The sequence below is a fragment of the Mastigoproctus giganteus genome, chromosome 9 (assembly GCF_048544385.1).
Source record: "Mastigoproctus giganteus isolate SK-2022 chromosome 9, ASM4854438v1, whole genome shotgun sequence".
NCBI lineage: Eukaryota > Metazoa > Arthropoda > Arachnida > Uropygi > Thelyphonidae > Mastigoproctus > Mastigoproctus giganteus.
Genome location: NC_143583.1, coordinates 178,319,471 through 178,343,401, shown reverse-complemented (window position 1 = coordinate 178,343,401; position 23,931 = coordinate 178,319,471). Strand labels below are relative to the sequence as shown.

Below are 23,931 nucleotides of genomic sequence, written 5' to 3'. Positions count from 1 at the left end.
AATATTAGTAAAATAATAAGAGGAGTTTACCTCAATATAGTGCGAAGAACACTTCCGTGTTAACACAATCTTGTGTTAAATTGATTATTTAATTATTTATATCTTACTCTAATGTACCGGTGAGTTGTCGATTTTTTCGTTTTTTCCGTTTTAATTTCTGGAGGGTGTCATACGGAAGTGTTCTATGCACTATATTGAGGTAAACTCCTCTTATTATTTTACTAATACCATGAATTGTCAAACTAATAGAGCAAGCTTATCAGCGAAAAGATCTAAACCTCCTAAGCACTTCCTAATTCATTTCACAAACATACGTGGTCTCAATTCTAATCTCAACGATGTCCATTTCCACTTGCAGTCTGCGAAACCCCATGTACTTTTTCTGACAGAATCTCAGTTATCAGTTAATTCAACTACTGCTCATCTCAGATGCCCAAATTATTCACTGTATGATTCCTTTCGCCTCAAAGGTGGTACTTGTGCATATGTCCGTTCTGATATTCCCTGTCAGAGACTTTTTAACATAAGCCAGAATATCACCAGTGGATCGACACTGACGGAATCCATACCGGCGATCATTGATCAGACGGAAGGTTTCTAGGTAGTTAAGAGTTGGCGGTTAATTGATTTCTCTATTATTTTAGAAAGAGTAGAAATAACTGCAATGGGACGATAATTGGATGGGAGGGATTTGTCACCCTTTTTAGGAACTGGCTGGATATGAGCCAATTTCCAAGCAGAAGGAAAAACACCTTTGGAATAAGAAAGTGAAAAAAGGTGGCAAAGAATAGGAGTAAGTTCAGGAGCACAGGTTTTGAGAACAAGTGGAGGAATACCATCAGGACCTGGAGCTTTCTTAACATCAAGATTCATCAAAATAGGCAATTTGGAATCTCCTCTCTTTGATCTTCTCTGGCTTAAAATCTCTCTACCTCATTGTGTCAAATTCATCTGTTGTCTCTACCGTTCTCCTAACTCCACTAATCACTTGGAGCTCTTTGACTTCCTCTCTTTGCAACTTGACTTTCTCCAGTCCAACTTTCCTAAAAGTGAGGTAATTTTGCTTGGCGATTTTAATGTTCTCAACTTCAGCTGGCTTCCGTTTTCTAGTCAAACCAACCCAGCAGGTCGAGATGCTTTTGTAATTACTAATGACCTATCACAGATTGTTGATTTACCTACAAGAATACCGTACAATCCTAATCATACAGCCAATATGTTTGATCTTTTTCTCACAAACAACCCTTCTAAGTACACGGTCGAAGTGAGAGGTCCTTTAGGCACTTCAGATCACAACTTGGTGATCGTCTCCTCTCCAATAGGACCTTTATCTCATGGCTATTCCCAACCTCTTGTTGTTTGGCATTACAAGAATGCAAAATGGGATGACCTGCGAGACTTCTTTTCTTCTTTTCCTTGGTCTGATTACTGTTTCAAAACTTCTGATGTCAACGTTTGCTCAGATCGTGTCAGTGAAATTATTCTTCAGGAATGGAATCCTTTATCCCACACTCCACTTTAAAATCTCGTCCTTTATCTAAACCTTGGTTTTCCAATAAATGTGCTAAGGCTGTTCAAGAGAAGAATGTTGCATATCATAATTGGCTTGTTTCTAATTCTTCAGTTTCATTTTCTGCCTACACCAAAGCTCGCAGCAATTGTAAAGCAGTTATTAATCAGTCCAAACTAGAGTTTGAACAGGCTAAGAGTAGAAAACTTGCTTCTTGCCCTAATGGTAGACGAGCATTCTGGTCTCTTGCCAAAGCTATTGGCCGCAACTTTTGCCCATCTCTGCTCCCACCTCTGTCCAAACCAGATGGTTCTGTTGTCACTTCAGCCAAGGATAAAGCTGAACTGTGTAAAGTGTAAAGTGTTCATTGTCTAACGGCCCAAGGGGTTTCCCCCATCCCGTGTTGTGTATTCTGTTTGTGAAACACAGAACACTGCGAAGGCCAGAGATTTTAAAAAGTGTAAGGTACATGTTTATGCTGTGTAGTGTCATGTTGTGTTGTTCCTCTGACCTTTTAGCCGTTGGGCCCTTAGTGGGACCCCCCGTTGCCCACACTTAACCCGAGGAGGCAGGTCAGGCATAGAGGGATCGCATTAAAAGTAATTACTCTGGCAGGCTCTGCCACCTAATTTCCTAAGATTTCAGTGGCAAGGGCCTAAAAAAAATAAAAAATAATAATAATAATAAAATAAAAATAAATAAAATAAATAAATAATAATAATAAAATAAGATAAAAATAAATAAATAAAAAATATATATATATATAAAAAAATAAATAAATAAATAAAAAATATATATATATATATAAAAAAAATAAATAAATAAATAAAAAAAAATAAAAAAAATAATAATAAAATAAAAAATAAAATGCATATTTAGTTAGAGTAGGGGTGAAAACTGAGGAAAGGGGGGAACAGATAGAAATATGGGGATGATAGGGAAGGCAACCCCAGAAAGGTCAGTGGGGACTGGCCCCACCAGGAGAAAAAAAAGGGGGTAGCAGGGAGGGGGAGGAGACAGAAACCCGTCCCCTCCCTCTCCCTACCAGGGGAGGGGGTATTAAAGTGAACCAAGTTAGGGTACCTGGTTCGGAATGCTAGTTGGCCAAGAAAAGAAGTTGACATCTAATGGCATGCCAGTGGCTTTTTTCAGTCTTTATCTAGGAGATTGTCTTATTGGTCACATCCGTGAGAGAAGTCCAGAAGTATAAGAACCTTTTGTCTTTCTTAAATTGTCTTAATTTGTGGGTTGTCTCTATTCAAAGGTAGTTATTTGGTAGTTATCTTTGGTGGGTGACATTTTGGAGGATGTATAGTAGTTCACACCAATGATGGTAATGCTGGTCAAGTTTAGCTGCCTTGCTCCAGTACCATCAGGGTCCCTGGGTTCATTTAGTAGAGGGTTATCATGTTGCTGCAATTAGTTGTCTTCTCCTCAAGAAAAGCTGCTGTGCGTAGTTGGTGAGAGCTTGATACTCTTCCTTAGTATCCAGTAAGTGGTTTTCTTTGCCTTTTGATATATAAGTCAGCTTTGTGATAAGCTGGCAGCGGAGGTCATCGTAGAGGGAGCACTCGTGCATGAGGTGATCCCAGTCCTCAATTCCTCCACAGGTGCATGTTGGGTCCTCTTCTAGGCCAAAGGTTGTTAGTTTTGCCTTTATTGAACCATGGCCGGTAAGCAAATACGTGGTATACAGGCCTGGAGAAAACCATAATGGGGATTTTGGATAGATTCTGCTAACATCTGGGATGAATCTCCTGGTGATTTCCCCCTTGGTTGAATTTGTCCAGCGGTCCTGCCACACCTGCTGCATGTGTGCTTGAAGTCTCCTCTTCTCAAATTTTTGGTTATTGGTAAGATTCAGCTCGAATCCCAAGCAGGTCTGAGACACGCCCTTAGAAAGATGATACAATCCATTTCTCACCACCTCCAGGTCGAGGGGGAGGGCCCCCACCAGGATCTGGAGGGCGTGAGTACTCACAGTGCAGCAGGCACGAGAGATGGAGAGCAGGACCGTGCGTTGAGTGGAATCCAGGATTCGTCTGTTTACTGCAATCGTAGCCTTGCCAAACCAAATTCCGGCTGCATACGTAATCACAGGGGTGAAGATAGCCTTGTAATACAACGAGAGGGTTCGCTTGTTGAGACCACAGTCCCGACGGGATATCCTAGCAACCATGGCAGTATAGTTTCTCACTTTGGTTCTGATGTATTTGAGATGAGCTTGGAAGGAGAGTTTTCTATCTAGTACTATGCCAAGATATTTCAGTTGCTCTGACAACTTTATAGTCTTGTTTCCAATTTTAATCTGTGGTAGTCTTGTAATACAGAGAGTTCCTTTAAGAAGCAGAGAGTTTGTTTTTGATGGTGATATGGTCAAGCAGTGTGTTTTTGCCCAGTCCTGGAGGATTTCAAGTGCATGGTTTGCCAAGGTCTCAAGCTGGGCCCTGGAATTTGCAGTCACCATCAGGATGAGGTCATCAGCAAAGGCTTGTGAACGAACCTCCCCAAGGTCAAGGCATAGAAATTCATCCATCACCATGTTCCATAAGGATAAAGCTGAACTGCTAGCATCCCATTTTTCTTCCAGCTCATGTATTAATGATCTTGGTAAAACACCTCCCATCATTTCCCACCCCTTTCAATTAAATGCCTCCTGTGGTCTTCCGTCAAAAGGATATCAGAAGGATTTTGATGAATCTTGATATTAAGAAAGCTCCAGGTCCTGATGGTATTTCTCCACTTGTTCTCAAAACCTGTGCTCCTGAACTTACTCCTATTCTTTGCCACCTTTTTTTCACTTACTTATTCCAAAGGTGTTTTTCCTTCTGCTTGGAAATTTGCTCATATCCAGCCAGTTCCTAAAAAGGGTGACAAATCCCTCCCATCCAATTATCGTCCCATTGCAGTTATTTCTACTCTTTCTAAAATAATAGAGAAATCAATTAACCGCCAACTCTTAAACTACCTAGAAACCTTCTGTCTGATCAACGATCGCCAGTATAGTTTCCATCAGTGTCGATCCACTGGTGATATTCTGGCTTATATTACCCATTTATGGACTAATTCAATGGAAAGGTTCGGTGAAACACAATTAGTTGCTCTTGACATCTCAAAGGCTTTTGATTGCGTGCGGCATAAAGGTCTTCTAAACAAGCTTCCATCTTATGGTTTGCCAACTGTTTTTAGTAATTGGTTATCCAGTTTTCTCTCTGATCGCTCACTGAGGGTGATGGTAGATGGCTCTCTATCTTCTAACTTCTCCACTAATGCCGGTGTCCCCCAAGGTTCAGTTCTTTCCCCCACTCTTTTCCTCTTGTATATTAATGACCTTCTTCCATTGACTGGAAATCCTATCCATAGTTTTGCCAATGATAGCACATTGCATTCCACTTTTCATTTTGAGAAACTTTGTCCTGCTCAATCAGCTTCAACTTCTCGAAAATCTGCTACCAATTCCTTAAATGCCGATCTTCAGGTAATTCTCCAGTGGGGCAAAGACAAGTAAGTTGATTTCAACCCTTCTAAAACTCAGTCTTGTCTTATATCTCGCAAAAAGGATTCTTCTGCTCCTATGCTTATCTTTAGTGACACTCCGATTTCTAGGCAAAATGATATATCTCTTTTGGAGATTACCCTGACTTCTAATCTCTCTTGGCACAAGCATATTACAAATATTGCTTCCTCTGCATCTAAAAAACTTAGTTTTCTCTTTCGCTCTCGGCGTTACTTTTCTTCAAAACAGCTGTTCACTCTGCATAAATCCCAAATCCGCCCTGCCATGGAATATTGTTCCCACATCTGGGGTGGTGCACACAAAACCTCTCTCAGGCTTCTTGATTCCATTTAGAAGAGGGCAGTTAGGTTAATTAATGATTCATCTCTAACAGAGTCTCTCCACTCGCTTTCTCATAGACGTACTGTTTCTGCTGCATGCCTCTTCTACAGATACTTCCATGGGCACTGTTCTTCTGAATTGGCTTCTATAATTCCCGCTCTCTCTTTCAAAACAGTCCGAACACGTGCCGCCACCAGCCAACATCCATTTACTGTCCAACTTCAAACCCATAGAACCAACTTTTCATCTTCCTGATCAGGAGCGGATTAAGGTCGGTTGAGGCCTCGGGCGCAGAAGAAAATATTGGGCCCCTTAAAAAAAAGAGAGAGACAGGAAAAACAAAAATACATGTTAACCATTTTTTTTAAATAAATAAAAAATATTATGTACTATTAATGTTTTATTTCCAATAAAATTTGAATATAATATATGTATAATATAATTAATAATAGCATAATAATAATCACAAAGTTTTGAACTAATATGTTCAACTAATTTGTTGGGGTTTTGCGTGGGCCCTTCAGAAGTCGGGGCCTAGGGTACGCGCCCGGTGCACCCGCCGTTAAATCCGCCTCTGTTCCTCATTTATTCATTCAACTGCCGTTTTCTGGAACAACCTTCATTCATGCGTATTTCCTGAAAATTACAATCTACAGAAGTTCAAGTCCAATGTCAACAAATATCTTTTTCGTCTTCTCAACCTCCAACACAAGCACGGTAATAAGTACTATAAGTTCTAATACCTCTCGTGTTTGGGGTTCACATAAAAAAAAAAAAAAAAAAACACTTCTGTGAAAACACTCCTGCTTATAGCACTATCCCTCTTTTAACACTCTTCGTCTGGTGCCCTGCCACATGTTTTAACAGCATACATGGCACAGTGTTCTCGTTCAATGTGCAGTATTAAAGCTTTTTTAAAGTCCCAAGAAGAAATAAACTCAGATATAATCTTGCTTCCTCTTAATTGTTGGTATGGAGAAAGTGATGATAGAGACTAAATTCTATAAATTAGTGATGATAGACTAAATTCTATAATATAATATTAATCATGCAGTTCAGTTTACTTCACAGAAATCACTGCCCAGTGCAGACGACATTTATTATATCACATATTTAACTTGAACCTTTAAGGCTGACAGGTGGCTCTTTACAACTCAGCATATAGCTTTTTTTTCATTGCATTTCCATACTCTCCTCAGCTTTTCAGGCATGTTAGCATATATGCATAAGCACCTGTTGCCTTCAAAATGTTCGTCTGCCTATCCATCCACACGTAACAAATCAATCCCAGTGAACAGACTTTTATGAAATTTTATATTTTGTATTATATAAAAAGATTTATCAAACCATTCCAAATTTCATTAAATTGAACAAACAGAAATCCAGCAATTATTTTTTTTTTACTGTACAAATTATGTAGAAAAAGAAATTCATTGATTAAACATAGTTTTAATGCAGTAGTCTTAGCTTCAGACAGTACGTGTGTACTGCTATGTAAGACTTGTGAATGTAGTGTTTCTTGCGGATGCATATGTAACTGAAAAAAAGATAATTAACTTTACTTTTCATTTCAGTTAATCACAGAAAAATAAAAATTTAGAATGCACCCAAATTGTAACTCAATGTGTACATTGTAACTAACTTGTAATGGAAGCATGTTATCAGATGTTAAGACATTACTTAATAAGAAAAAGTTTAATTGATATTGCATTTTCAGTAAGAGTTGTTGGTCCCTGGAAAGCTTTTAAGATTAATCTGCACTTTCTTCCTCACTAACAACAGAAATCTATTCATACAAATTAAAGTATATTTTGTGTATAACTGTGGGAAGAAAAGTTAGACTGAAGCCAGATTTTCAACCTATGTTTTGTTGGTCCTTGAGAAAATTTCAGGCCCAGTTACAATTTCACTGCCCTTGTTCTCCCCCCCCCACAAAGATTGGCATAAATAAAAGTATGTTTTCGCATCGATCAACAGAAAAAATACAGACTGCTACACGTTCAACGTATATTCTGTTGGCTCACAGAACACATAAATCAATGAAATAATGTAATTTTCAATCAATAAAAGGCATTCCAAACCTGTTGTTGAACAAATTTCCTCATCAATTTCGACTTGGAAATCGGGTGGAAGTTCATGTTCTGCTTTTAAAGTATACCTGAATAAAGACCAATTTAAGTACAGCATTAACATGCATTCCATCAATATTTATAAATTACCAATAAATAAAACCTGTACATAGCTATATGCTGAGCAAAAATGGCTTTTAATATTTAACTGTAGTTCAAACTGGGAATTAAATTATTTTATGATAACAGAGAAGTTGTAAAAGAAATTGAGGCTAAAAATAAATAAAGGCACTTTGGGATGATGGAATCAATCCAATTACATTAAAAGCAGCAGCAAAGGAGGTAAGCAAAAACTTTTAGCCATAATTAGAACATTCTCTGATTCAGGAGGATGTCTCCAATTCTGGAATGTACAAGTCTCCTTTATTCAAAAGGGGTACAAAGGGCAAAGTGAGTACTTAGAGACTATAAATGTGACTTCTGTGCTAGGGCAAGAAAGAAGTAATAATGTAGGTTATTACAAAATAGCAATCACAGCATGAATTTGTTGTGTGTGTGTGGGGGGGGGTGTCACAAAGGAAATGAATGCAAAAATGCAGTAAACATGTTAACATTTTACAATAGAAAATCTGCTGGCCACCAACCAAAATTCATAATATACTAAATTAAAATGAGAAACAGAATTTCTACAATACACTATAGACTGAGGTAGATGAAACACACACATAGAATATAATTATTGAAGATTTCAATGCTTTTACACTTCTGTAAAATAAATACCCTTATGATTATAAATACATAGACTGACTACATAAAGAAAAGATGGAAAATGAAAATCACAGTTAACGAATATATATATATATATAATTATAATTATTGATAAAAAAGGAAGTTAAAACGACAGTAAATGTAATATTTATGAGTCAAAGCAGGTGCAAGCAATCATGCAGTGCACCCATAATGTATATAATAATAATACTACGGATAATATAAAAAATCCAACAATAATACCATCAGGGACCTAAGACAACGCAAAAAAAAAAAAAATAAATAAAAATATATATATTATCGCTTTTTACCGACAATCTAGATGACGTCAACTGGGGCCAACCACCCAGAATGAAGGCAAAAAACGACAAGGTTCTCTGTTTCTGTGATGATCAATATATGCTAAGTAATTTAAATCTAAACCAGTATAGGCCGAAAATAAATCGAATATAAAGATGATAATAAAAATTCAGAAATATTAGAAACTAAGGTAAGAAATATATATATATATATATATATAGGTAAAATATAAATATAAGCATATATTAATCATCGTTGACCCGACAGAGAACGTAATTTAATGATTTAAATAAGATTAAATATATAATAAATATATAATACATACTACATATTGACCGTATCTAGGACATAATCTAATAGTCGTCAAAATAATATGTGGTGCCCCCTATGTGATGGATACGGTAAAAATAAATAAATAATTAAATTAAATTAACGCATAGAGAAACATGCAGATAGTAAGAAGAAAAACTAAAAGGAGTAGGAATAATAGAACCTGAACTCCACAAAGACGAAAAATAGTGGTATAGATAAGAAATAGTTTCTCCTACGTCCTCGGATTGCCCTAATAATTTCGGAGAAATAAAAATAAAGAGTGTAGGACAGTTTAAAGACATTACAAGATATAAGTTGTGGCTCGGGTATGCCCGGGATCGCAAACCCGTTCCTATAGTAGGACCCTGAGCTGAATTTGCATGTTATCTCAGCGTGAATTTAAGTAAATTTAAATGAATTTAACTATATATTAACTATATATTAAAAAAAAAAAAAAAAAATGATACACTGTAATTTGCAAGCCGGTGGGTACAAGTTTTCTACACCGTAAGACACCAAGAATGCAAAGTGTATCCTATTTACATATATACATGGCACTAAATATACGATTATAGTGAAAATTACACTACAACAATAAAACAATAGGTTCAGAAAACAAATATTTGAAATTAATAATGTTTATCGCTTTCCTGAAATGATATTTCAGGTAAGCGATAGGAAAATTATTATTGATCAACTTGCCGTACAACACTGTTAAGCCCGCTGAACAATTTTTATTACTATTGCAGATATAAGCAATCCTTAGACATTGTGATAAAATTATATTAGCATGCACTGATTTAGATATGTTAGATTTCCAATTTGTAAGGCTTACTACGTTAAAATTGAATGCATCTCTTTTATTATATACGTTTATGTCTATATTATTATTATGCAATATTTCTATATGAAGATCCAGATAATTAGCTATAGTATCAGAACTATTAGTTTTTTCCAGTACAAGTTCCACTGGGTACAACTTAATGTAATCCTGGACAAAATGTGGACAATTAAAAACACATATATCGTCTACGTATCTATATATAAGTAGGTTATCTTGGAAGTCTCTTTCTGTATAATGTAGATAAAGGTTTGCGATTATGCTAGATGCTGGACTTCCCATAGGGGTGCCAGTCACTTGTAGGTATAACGATGTTCCGTCATATACATTATTATTAAAGATGCATAATTTTATTAGAGAATTCCAATAGGTTAAATCAACCTTTATAGCATTTTTATTTTCTAAATATAGATTCTGGAGGACGACTTCTAAGTTATCAAGATTAATGCTCGTAAATAGACTGTTAAAGTCAAATGTTTGTATTTGATGAATATTATTATTTTTTAGAGCATTTATAATAGGTAAGTTATTATTTATTATAATAGTTTTATTTAAGTTATTTAATATAATTTTAAGTAACTTTTCTAACGTTTTTCCGGGAAATTTAGCATAACTATCTCTACATGATGTTATGAATCTAAAAGCAATTGGTGTTTTGTGAAATTTGGGTATGCCATATATAAATGGAAATTTTAGGTTATTATACTTTAACTTTAATTTTTTATGCAATGCAATTAATTTTTTGATTATTATATTATGGGAAGATGCTATCTGTTTATATGTATGGCTAGACTGTAGTTCATTTTTAATGATTTCTATATAATATGATTTACATATGATTGCATAATTACAAGCAGCTTTATCAACGGGAGTAATCACAAAATGTTCATGTATATCTTTGAGCTGCCTATTTATTAATTTGGTATTATATAGATTATCTTATATGAATTTCAATTGATTATATTTGCTAGATATGATATTAAGCATTGTAAATAGCCACATGTGATATGCTTCAACCGGTATGTTATGGTTGTATGCTGATCTTATGCAATATTTAAGTAAATCTAGATATAACAAATTAACAAATTAATTTGTTACCACTATTTTTTCTATACCACTATTTTTCGTCTTTGTGGAGTTCAGGTTCTATTATTCCTACTCCTTTAGTTTTTCTTCTTACTATCTGCATGTTTCTCTATGCGTTAATTTAATTTAATTATTTATTTATTTTTACCGTATCCATCACATAGGGGGCACCACATATTATTTTGACGACTATTAGATTATGTCCTAGATACGGTCAATATGTAGTATGTATTATATATTTATTATATATTTAATCTTATTTAAATCATTAAATTACGTTCTCTGTCGGGTCAACGATGATTAATATATGCTTATATTTATATTTTACCTATATATATATATATTTCTTACCTTAGTTTCTAATATTTCTAAATTTTTATTATCATCTTTATATTCGATTTATTTTTGGCCTATACTGGTTTAGATTTAAATTACTTAGCATATATTGATCATCACAGAAACAGAGAACCTTGTCGTTTTTTGCCTTCATTCTGGGTGGTTGGCCCCAGTTGACGTCATCTAGATTGTCGGTAAAAAGCGATAATATATATTTTTTTTTTTTTTTTTTTTTTTGCGTTGTCTTAGGTCCCTGATGGTATTATTGTCGGATTTTTTATGTTATCCGTAGTATTATTATTATATACATTATGGGTGCACTGCATGATTGCTTGCAACTGCTTTGACTCATAAATATTACATTTACTGTCGTTTTAACTTCCTTTTTTATCAATAATTATAATTATATACATAAGCTTTGCTTGGGTTAAGTATACACTACCTAAGATTGCTTTTTCTTCTTTTTCTATTTTCTTAACTGCATCGATCCTTCTTAATTTTACCTTCATGGATTTATGATTGCGCATCTTGATTTTATTTTATATTATATTAACTTTGCTTTTATTTTATATTAACTTTTCTCTTATTATGTCACGTAAATATAATAATAATAATATACTACATCGGCAGAGTAGGATAAAAGTGACCGAGGATACTATTGTTGCCCTGGATAGTAGTCCTAACCATGTTAATACATCAACACATACACAAATATCACACACTTTACAGAGCAGTTTAGCATATAATGCTTCTGGCACTAATATCCGATCATCATCTCTTAAATTTCAACCTTGTAACAACAAATTATGTCTTACTTGCCCCTATATGCATCCAAATCATGCTACAATTAATACGAATTCACATATATTCTGTAAAATGAATAACGTCATATATATGATCACATGTCGTACTTGCAATGTTAAATATACTGGTCAAACTAGCAATAAACTAAACATTAGAATGAACCTTCATCGTTCCGATATTAAAACTTATAATAAGAAATCTAGCAAGAAAACAGGTAATTTGGAACATGATATTGAATTCAGACATTTCCAAAAACATACTTTTGGTAATATTTTCATTTCAATACTTAACGTAATTAATAACGCAAATGATAGATTATTGCAAGAAGATATTAGCATGTTATAATATAAAACACTATATCCATAAGGTCTAAATAATAAATTTAATCAAAAATATTTGACGAATAATTTAAAAGATATTTGCGTTTATAATATGTTTCAAATTGCCAAACTCCGTAAATATAATCGCAATAGGAAATATAGTAAATCTAACACATATAATAGCAACCGAGAACATCTAGGAGACTTCATAAATTTATTCAAAATGTGGGACACGGATCCTATAAATATTAGTAAAATACACAACACACTTTTCACTATTAAACTCAGTGTACTCAAAGCACTAAATAGAAAAACCAACGATTACGTCTTTGTATCTTCTCATCTTATGCACATCATATCAGACATTGTCAAATTCAGATGTCATATTTTGAATGTTAGCAAGCAGCCGGAAAATTCTGTCCTCATCTTATACTTTCAAAATAAATTAATGGATGATTTAGATATACATAAAACTATTAATTTACGTAATGACTTGCTGCCTATTAATAACTTAAATATTAATATCAGATTTAGATATTCTAGACCATTTGGTCTTAAAGCGTGTAACTATAAAACAATAGCTACAAACCTTCACAATATTAACATCGGACAAGATATATGTGTTTGCCACAAACCTTCATTTCATAGGTACGTGGACCCTAACCATAATCACATTATAACCGGCAATTTAGATATAATCCCATATCCTGAACTTAGAGATATTTTATCACTGGGTTTTAAATTTCGACCTAATTTACCTATTAATAAATCAAATTTTAAAAAATTGTTATATCTAGATTTACTTAAATATTGCATAAGATCAGCATACAACCATAACATACCGGTTGAAGCATATCACATGTGGCTATTTACAATGCTTAATATCATATCTAGCAAATATAATCAATTGAAATTCATACAAGATAATCTATATAATACCAAATTAATAAATAGGCAGCTCAAAGATATACATGAACATTTTGTGATTACTCCCGTTGATAAAGCTGCTTGTAATTATGCAATCATATGTAAATCATATTATATAGAAATCATTAAAAATGAACTACAGTCTAGCCATACATATAAACAGATAGCATCTTCCCATAATATAATAATCAAAAAATTAATTGCATTGCATAAAAAATTAAAGTTAAAGTATAATAACCTAAAATTTCCATTTATATATGGCATACCCAAATTTCACAAAACACCAATTGCTTTTAGATTCATAACATCATGTAGAGATAGTTATGCTAAATTTCCCGGAAAAACGTTAGAAAAGTTACTTAAAATTATATTAAATAACTTAAATAAAACTATTATAATAAATAATAACTTACCTATTATAAATGCTCTAAAAAATAATAATATTCATCAAATACAAACATTTGACTTTAACAGTCTATTTACGAGCATTAATCTTGATAACTTAGAAGTCGTCCTCCAGAATCTATATTTAGAAAATAAAAATGCTATAAAGGTTGATTTAACCTATTGGAATTCTCTAATAAAATTATGCATCTTTAATAATTATGTATATGACGGAACATCGTTATACCTACAAGTGACTGGCACCCCTATGGGAAGTCCAGCATCTAGCATAATCGCAAACCTTTATCTACATTATACAGAAAGAGACTTCCAAGATAACCTACTTATATATAGATACGTAGACGATATATGTGTTTTTAATTGTCCACATTTTGTCCAGGATTACATTAAGTTGTACCCAGTGGAACTTGTACTGGAAAAAACTAATAGTTCTGATACTATAGCTAATTATCTGGATCTTCATATAGAAATATTGCATAATAATAATATAGACATAAACGTATATAATAAAAGAGATGCATTCAATTTTAACGTAGTAAGCCTTACAAATTGGAAATCTAACATATCTAAATCAGTGCATGCTAATATAATTTTATCACAATGTCTAAGGATTGCTTATATCTGCAATAGTAATAAAAATTGTTCAGCGGGCTTAACAGTGTTGTACGGCAAGTTGATCAATAATAATTTTCCTATCGCTTACCTGAAATATCATTTCAGGAAAGCGATAAACATTATTAATTTCAAAAATTTGTTTTCTGAACCTATTGTTTTATTGTTGTAGTGTAATTTTCACTATAATCGTATATTTAGTGCCATGTATATATGTAAATAGGATACACTTTGCATTCTTGGTGTCTTACGGTGTAGAAAACTTGTACCCACCGGCTTGCAAATTACAGTGTATCATTTTTTTTTTTTTTTTTTAATATATAGTTAATATATAGTTAAATTCATTTAAATTTACTTAAATTCACGCTGAGATAACATGCAAATTCAGCTCAGGGTCCTACTATAGGAACGGGTTTGCGATCCCGGGCATACCCGAGCCACAACTTATATCTTGTAATGTCTTTAAACTGTCCTACACTCTTTATTTTTATTTCTCCGAAATTATTAGGGCAATCCGAGGACGTAGGAGAAACTATTTCTTATCTATACCACTATTTTTCGTCTTTGTGGAGTTCAGGTTCTATTATTCCTACTCCTTTTAGTTTTTCTTCTTACTATCTGCATGTTTCTCTATGCGTTAATTTAATTTAATTATTTATTTATTTTTACCGTATCCATCACATAGGGGGCACCACATATTATTTTGACGACTATTAGATTATGTCCTAGATACGGTCAATATGTAGTATGTATTATATATTTATTATATATTTAATCTTATTTAAATCATTAAATTACGTTCTCTGTCGGGTCAACGATGATTAATATATGCTTATATTTATATTTTACCTATATATATATATATTTCTTACCTTAGTTTCTAATATTTCTAAATTTTTATTATCATCTTTATATTCGATTTATTTTCGGCCTATACTGGTTTAGATTTAAATTACTTAGCATATATTGATCATCACAGAAACAGAGAACCTTGTCGTTTTTTGCCTTCATTCTGGGTGGTTGGCCCCAGTTGACGTCATCTAGATTGTCGGTAAAAAGCGATAATATATTTTTTTTTTTTTTTTTTTTTTGCGTTGTCTTAGGTCCCTGATGGTATTATTGTTGGATTTTTTATATTATCCGTAGTATTATTATTATTATTATTATTATATATATATATATATATATATATATATATATATATATGCAGTAATAAAATAATGTTAAAATGTAGAGGCCGTCCTGTAGTTTGAAACTGATGCAATCCATGAACCAACCGGACCCTAGGCAACAATGGTTAAACAGGGGATTGTGCAAGGCTCAAGGGGTAGAATTTTTTTCAGCGTGGGCTGTACTTGTTAACAGGAGAGATTGCTTCTACAGGGATGGGATACACTTAAATAGAAAGGGTGCAAGAATTTTTGCTGATGCTCTCGAGGCAGAGTTAGGTGGGTCAGAAAATTGCTAGTTGGGGGGGATACAAGGACTAATAGATTAACAGTAGCCACTGGCAGAGGTGGAAGTGATTCTTGCACTGCTTCTATTGAAATGAGCAGAAGCCTGAGAAACAAGATGCAGGATATTTCAGAGACTGCTGGGAGTCATTGCGGTACAAGTAAACACATGGGTTGTGTTAGGGTAGCCAAGAATAGAAACAGGTGCAAGCGTGTACACCAATGCTAGGAGTTTGGTAAATAAATTTGATGAATTTGAGGTATTGCTCAAAACATCAAAGGCAGATATTGTTGGGATATCAGAGACGTGGTGTCACACAGATATAAGGAATGCGGAACTGGAATTTGGGGAATACAATGTGTATAGAAAGGATAGACAGGACAGGAGGGGAGGAGGGGTTATGCTATTAGTTAAGAAACACAAAGTCCAAGGAAGTGAAGCCAGTCGACATCGATGGACAGGGCAGTGTCGAGTCAGTTTGGTGTGACATAAGCATAGGGAAATCAAAACTGAGAGTAGGAGTGTGCTATAGGCCTAATGCCTCTGATGAGTATAATAAGATATTGTACAGGGAAATAGAGTGGGCCAGTAAATCAGAGAGACTTATAATGGGGGATTTTAATTTCCCAGATATTGACTGGAATTTGTGGGTTGGTCACTCACACACTAGCAAGGCTTTTGTGGATTTATTGGATGATTGTTTTCTACATCAGCATGTTCGTGAGGCAAAAAGAGGGAGCAATACTCTTGATCTGATTATCAGTAGTGATTCTTCATGCATTAAGAATCTGCAGATAAATGAACCACTAGGTGGCAGTGATCACAGTGTGTTGAAGTGGGATTTACTCAAGGAGGTAACTACCATCAGAGGTAAAGGGAAGGCTTTTTGTTTTCATAAAGGCGACTATGATGGTCTGAGACAGTATTTAAATTCTATACAGTGGGACCAACTGATGATGTTACCAACAGCAAACTCAAAATGGGAAGCATTCAAGGAACTAATCTTGGAGGCTGCTTTACATACCAACTAAGAAATATTGTTCAAGGTTTAGGCCTAAATGGTTGTCAGATGAACTAATGAGACATGTGGTAGAGAAGAAAAATGCATGGGATACATACAAATTAATGGGTGACATGGAAGCCTATGATAGATTTAAGTTGGTCTGTAACCAAGTCACAAAGGAGATTAGGCAGGCAAAGGCAGACTACGAAAAATCCTTGGCAAAGGATGCAAAGAAAAACAGAAAAGAGTTCTTTACCTATTTAAACTCAAGAAGGAAAGGGATGAATCAGATTGGTCCACTGGATATTGATGGTTCAACAGTTGAGGATCCTGCTCAGGTGGCTAACAATCTAAACGAGTATTTTGCATCTACATTCACGCATGAGGAGTTATTCAGGAAGGAGAATGATGTAGGTAAAGTAAACATTGGCAGTGAGCTGGATGATTTTGTAATAACTGAGAGGAAAGTGGAGGAGAGATTGTTGAGGATAAACATAAAAAAGGTACCTGGGGTGGATGGGATCTATCCAGTTATATTAAAGGAGGCAGCAAACCCCTAACCATAATTATGAGAGCTTCTTTGGACTCAGGGGAGGTACCCATAGACTGGAGATGTGCAAATGTAACCCCAATTCACAAAGGAGGATCAAAGGCTGACACAAGTAATTATAGACCTGTTAGTTTAACTTCTGTTCCAGGTAAATTAATGGAGGCACTGGTTAAAGAAGCACTGCAGGATCATCTAGACAAGAATTCAGTTATAGCTCAGACGCAGCATGGTTTTGTTAAGGGCAGGTCTTGCCTGACCAATTTGATTGGATACTATGATGTAATCACAAAAGAACTGGATGCAGGGAATAACTTTGATATTATATATTTGGATCTTAGAAAGGCTTTTGATACTGTCGCACATGGAAGACTGCTGCACAAATTGGAGCAGTGCGGACTTGGAGGCCAATTGCTGCTATGGATAAGGGGATGGTTGAGTGGCAGAAGACAGAGAGTGGTAATCAGTGGACACTGCTCAACGTGGACTAATGTTATTAGTGGAGTTCCTCAGGGTTCAGTGTTGGATCCGTTGTTGTTTTCGGTATTTATGAATGATATTGAGATATCAAGTTTAATGTCCAAGTTTGCAGATGATACAAAGGTTGGCAGTGTTGTTAAGGACACTACTGACGCTATGCTGCTGCAACAGGATCTGGAAAGGTTGAACAGATGGGTTGAGAGGTGGCAAATGAAGTTTAACATTGACAAATGTAAAGTACTACATATGGGAAACAGTAACCCCAGAGCAACGTATCAACTCTGCGGTACTACACTGACAGTGGTGGAGAATGAAAAGGACCTGGGGGTAATTGTGCAGGCAGATATGAAGTTCTCTGAGCAGTGCAGACAAGCTGCAAGAGTAGCTCATGGTGTCTTGTCAACGATATACAGGAATTTTTCTAGCAGGGATAAGGAGGTGATTATTCCCTTGTATAAGGCAATGGTTAAGCCACATCTTGAGTACTGTATACAGGTCTGGAGGCCTCATTTCAAGAAGGATGTAGAGCTGCTGGAATGGGTACAGAGAAGGGCAACAAGATTAGTGAATGGAACAAAGGGTTGCTCTTACGAAGAAAGGCTTAAGTTTTGCAAATTACAGTCTGGAGACTAGGCACCGGCGAGGCGATCTGATAGAGGTGTATAAGGCTTTGAATGGTTTGAGCATGCTCAATGCGAATGGGATTCTTCATCTTGCTCAGAATAATCACCTCAGAGGACATAAATTCAAATTGAGGAAGGACGGATGTCAGATAGATGTGCGGAAATTTGCCTTTGGCCAGCGGGTGGTTGGTTGGTGGAACGGACTTCCATCACTTTTTGTTGAAGTTGATAGCCTAAACAAATTTAAGGCTCAACTTTTTTTTTTTTTTTTTTTTATGAAAACCCAAAACACGAAAGGTATCGAAACCTATAGTACTTAGTACCGTGCATGGGTTAAAGGAGAAGTATGGGGGGTGGGGGATGCCGGAAACTTTGCTCTAGAGACTAAACATGGGTTTCACCACTTCAAGCCTCCAATAAGCAAAGTGGTGGTATTTCACCGGTTGATGAAAGTCATCTACCACCTAAACTGGACAGGTATTTCGAGCAAACGGAGGGGTGAAATGGGAGTGGTGTGTTTTTTTTTTTTTTTTTGGCTGATGCTGAATAAGCTTGCTTTCTTGCATCATATGCCTCTACTAATGCTAATGCTAAATGCTAACATAAATATAAATTCAATAAAAATATACATAATACGCCGTCCATGGGAAAAGATAATTTGCAAAGTACTTTGTCGAGGGCTAAACCCCTACAAAATACCAAACCCTTGGCAGGCTGAGCTATCAGTTTCTGTTGTCATCTGCCTGTATAACTAGGACCAAAGGAAGTCCATAATGACCCGTAGGATGGGTATAATGTAAAATAAAAGCTAATTTTTTCTAATAGAAATAGCTTAACTGTAATTTTGCAGAATACAGGCTGGATGACATTTAGCCCGACCGATAGCTGAAACAATATAGTAACTAAGCATAGCTGAGAACGGAGGGAAGACTAGTTAAAGTAATAGTACCTCAATCACCCTCAAATTACTCTAATAGTTCATGAGGTATGAAAAAAGGATTAAGATAGTTAAAAGTAAAAAGCGAAGGAAAAGTGTTTATACAATAATACATCGGATATTACAGGGAGCGTAACTTCCCAACCCTATAAGAAAGGGATCCTGGTATGGTAAGAAGAGCCGGTGAAAGCTAGTACTAATCATCGAATAATGGAGTACAGGAATAGCTAATTCCAAATATAAATTCTAAATGCCAAATAGGCAAAGTTCGTAGTAAAAATATTAGAGTTATAAGGGGTAGGATATACCCATAGTGCAAACACGAAGGTAATACAGCATTAAACATACTATACCTTACCCTGTTGAAGCGTAGACGTCTACATTTTAACATTATTTTATTACTGCATATATTTAACGACGGAGGTAATGTTCTACCGCTGATGGCATTAATCCGATTGGTTAATATTATAATAATAATAAAAAATTCCCTGTTCTATATTTTAATAACTATAATATCACAGTTCTACACTTTAGCTATTTGATTCTATATATATATAATCAAGAATTCTTTTAACTACCAAAAGTTGTACGTTGGCATTCGAGGTGAGCGGACGCGCTTAGACAGGGCTCCTCAGTTAAGTGGTTTACTTTTGGATAGTGCTTTTAACTATTTGATTTATTTAGATATTGTTGGATTATTTTGTTATAGGTTTTCCTGTAACTGTTTGATTTTAATAATATTATAGATATAATTTTTTAAAGTAACTTTCATTGATATTTATTCAATTTTATAATGGTAGTTACAAGATCTGCCTTAAACACGTCACAGGGTATCGTGAGTCACACGGAAATAGCAGATGGCGATTTACGGGTGAGTCATGATTTAATCCGTTGTGGAACCTGTGGAATGTTTTCCAAGGTCGACCTGGTGACTAATCCTACCTCACCTGGGGATTCTTTTCTTTGTGATCGATGTAAGGAGTGCACCGATCTTAAATTACAATTTGGTGCACTGATGGAACAATTTGAGTCCCTGAAAAAACGAGTGCTTGCCCTCGAAAATAATGCATCTGGGAGCTCGTCGGTGACTCAAAACTCCAGCAATCTACCAAGTGATGCACACCCGATTCGAGCCTCAAAACAGAAAAACCAAGTGCAAACTACCCTGGTTAGAAAGGACATTGTTCTATTAGGAGACTCCATTGTCAGGGAAACGGGGAATATTTTTTGTAATAAAGATAGGTGGAGCAGAACCAGGGTATGTCTGCCGGGAGCAACTATTGATGATGTCACCAACAGACTGTCAGATTTTAAAGGGGGTAAAGAAAATATTATTATTCATGTGGGGACAAACGATATTAAACGTACACGATCTGACGATTTGTTGGAAAAATACAGGACCATGCTAAGGAAATGTCGCGAGCTAGGCCATAATGTCTATGTGTCTGCAATTCTGCCCAGACACGATAGGAGGGATTATATGTTAAGAGCCTTGTGGATTAACTCAAGACTTGAAGGACTCTGCAAGGCTTTAGGGGGAAAATTTCTATCAGCATGGCCCACACTTGTAGGTAGAAGGAATTTGTTTTGTAGAGACGGGATACACTTAAACAAAGGTGGTGCAAAAGTTTTTGCCAGTATTATTGAGGATACCTTAAAGGCCCAGGGAAACTGCTAGTTAGGGGGGATGTGGGTAATACTGACACGCGTTTATCTGATAATATTGGTCAAAATAACTCTTCCACATACCTTAAGAGTTCTTATCTGTTACCCCAACTGGACGTATTATCTAGATGTTCTGGGGCCAAAGACGTTTCACGTGAGCGGGTAGCTAATATCAGGGAAGAGAGCCTAAAAAACTTCAAGGGTTGTGTTAGGGTTGTTAAATATACAAGAACAGTAAATCTTAATTGTTTATACAGTAACGTTAGAAGTGTCGTCAATAAAATGAGCGAATTCGAACTGCTGGTTAAAACAAGTAACGCGGACATAATAGGGCTTACGGAGACGTGGTGCCACCCGGAAATTGGGGATGATGAGTTTCAGTACGGCTTGTATAATGTATTTAGGAAGGATAGAGTAGATAGAAGGGGTGGTGGGGTAATGCTTCTTATCAGAAGCAGCCTGAGTGCGACGATAGCTTTCCCGGATTCAGACATTTCACATGCTAGTATAGAGTCTGTATGGTGTGAGATAGTTGGAAACAAAGGTACAATGCGAGTAGGCGTAATCTGCAGACCAGGTGATTGTGAAGACTATGACAAAAGCCTCTACATGCAAATGGAATGGGCAAGTAAGCGTCAATGCCTTATTATGGGTGATTTCAATTTGCCTCTAATTGATTGGAGTAAATGGGAAGGAAACTCGACATGGGGAACAAAATTTTTAAATCAACTAGATGACTGTTATTTGTATCAACATGTCAGGGAAAGTACTAGAGAAAAGAATATCCTAGACCTCATCATCACACATGAATCAGATGATATAACAGGGCTGACAGTAGAGGAACCAATAGCAGGAAGTGATCACGGAGTTCTACGGTGGATGATGATGACGAGAGAGGTAGCAGAAATAAAAGGCAAAGGAATGGGTTTTAATTTCAGAAAAGGAAATTACGATGCCTTAAGGTACTACATGGCCTCTATTAACTGGGTAGATATCGCGCAGAGAATGAATACAATTGAACTGTGGTATGCTTTTAAAACATTAATCACAGATGCCTTGAATGCGTATATACCATTAAAAAAATACTCCACGAGAAGGGTTCCAAGTTGGATGAATAGTGAAGTTGCCACATTACTTGAGCAGAAAAAGGTGGCATGGAAAAGTTACAGAGCAATAAAAAGTACTGAAGCCTATAACAGCTACAAGGTGATGTGTAATAGAGCCACAGAAAAGGTTCGACAGGCAAAGGCAGTTTATGAGAAATCACTAGCAAACAGAGCAAAGAGGGGGGGGGGGATAAAGAATTCTTCACATATATAAATGCCAAGAAGAGCAGAACAAACCAGATCGGACCTTTACGTAAGGGAAAGGGGATAGTAATAAATACACCAGCTACCGTTGCAGATGAACTCAACAGTTATTTTGCATCGATATTTACAAATGAAAAGCCTTTTGTGGCAATGGGAAATTGTGGGAGCGAAGTTAAAAAATATGTAATTAATGATATTGAAATTTCGCAAGATTATTTAATGAAAAAACTTTCAAGCCTACAGACTAGTAAGGCTCCTGGAGTTGATGGAATATACCCTATAATCTTGAGAGAGGCGGCAAGCGAGTGCATTGAACCACTGAGGCTGGTTATGCGAGCATCACTAGACTCTGGGGAGATTCCCTTGGATTGGAAAAGTGCAAATGTATCTCCCATACATAAGGGTGGTTCTAAAAGTGAAGTGGGAAATTATCGACCTGTCAGTCTGACTTCAGTAGTAGGGAAAATCATGGAGGCAATGATCAAAGGTGGAATTCAGGATCATTTGGATCGAATTGAAATTCTCAAGGATACTCAGCATGGTTTTGTAAAGGGAAAATCATGTTTAACAAATCTGGTTCGCTATTTCGAAAGGGTCACTCACGAGCTGGATTTAGGGAATAATTTCGACATTGTTTATTTAGATTTCAGCAAAGCTTTTGACTCAGTCCCACATGAGCGGTTGCTTTATAAGCTGGAACAGGTTGGAATCACTGGGAAAATCCTTAGATGGATAGAAGGATGGCTTCAGGGCAGGAGGCAGAGGGTTGTGATAAATGGCTATTCCTCAGATTGGGTTGATGTAAGAAGTGGGGTTCCCCAAGGATCAGTATTAGGACCACTGTTGTTTTTAATTTTCATAAACGACATTGATGAAGGGATAGAGGGCGTGATGTCTAAATTTGCAGATGATGTTAAAATTGGTAGAGTAGTTAATGATCACTGTCAAGCTGAGCTTCTTCAGAGAGACCTAGATAGACTTCAAGAATGGTCAGAAAAATGGCAGCTGTGCTTTAATCCAACAAAGTGTAAGGTATTACACCTGGGAAACAGTAATCCCAAAATAACTTATTCACTTGGTGGAGTTCAACTAAACCCAGTACTGGAGGAAAGGGACTTGGGTGTTACGATACGGTCAGACATGAAATTCTCTGAGCATTGTAAACAGGTTGCAAGGAAGGCCCATGGTGTCCTATCGATGATCTATCAAACTTTTGCAAGTAGAGATAGGGACGTGATAATCCCATTATATAAGCCCTATGTTAGACCACACTTGGAATACTGTGTTCAAGTATGGAGACCGCACCTAAAGAAAGACATCGAGCTTCTTGAAAGGGTGCAAAGAAGGGTAACTCGCCTGGTGAGATCGGCAAAAGGGCATCCTTATGAAGAAAGACTTCGAATATGTGGGTTGCAGAGTTTGGAAACTAGACACCTTAGAGGAGATTTGATTGAGGTGTTTAAGGCTCTGAGAGGCATCAGTAAAATGAATGAGGACAAAATTTTCAAGATTATAAATGATGCTAGAACTAGGGGACATAAATTCAAGTTACGGGGGGAAATGTTTAGATTGGACTGCAGGAAGTTTTATTTTAGCCAGCGAGTTATAAATTACTGGAATAAGTTGCCTTCATGGGTGGTAGAGGCCGACAGTTTGGGGAAATTCAAAGGTCGTCTGGATAGTACTTTCGGGTAAGGGAAGCGCATAGGATGATAGGATTAATTTCCTTTTTATTTAATTTTTAATTTCATTTTATTATTTTTATTTATTTATTAATTATTAT

At 35.8% G+C, this 23,931-nt stretch overlaps 1 protein-coding gene across 1 annotated transcript in view; it reads right to left on the bottom strand.

The window, feature by feature from the left end:
* Positions 1 to 23,931, bottom strand: part of qin (tudor domain-containing protein qin) — a 571,075-nt gene that overhangs the window by 383,157 nt on the left and 163,987 nt on the right. The window contains exon 14 of the mRNA XM_090381133.1: positions 7,430 to 7,506. Within this exon, the coding sequence (XP_090237259.1) occupies positions 7,430 to 7,506 (77 nt within the window). The remainder of the gene's footprint in view (positions 1 to 7,429; positions 7,507 to 23,931) is intronic.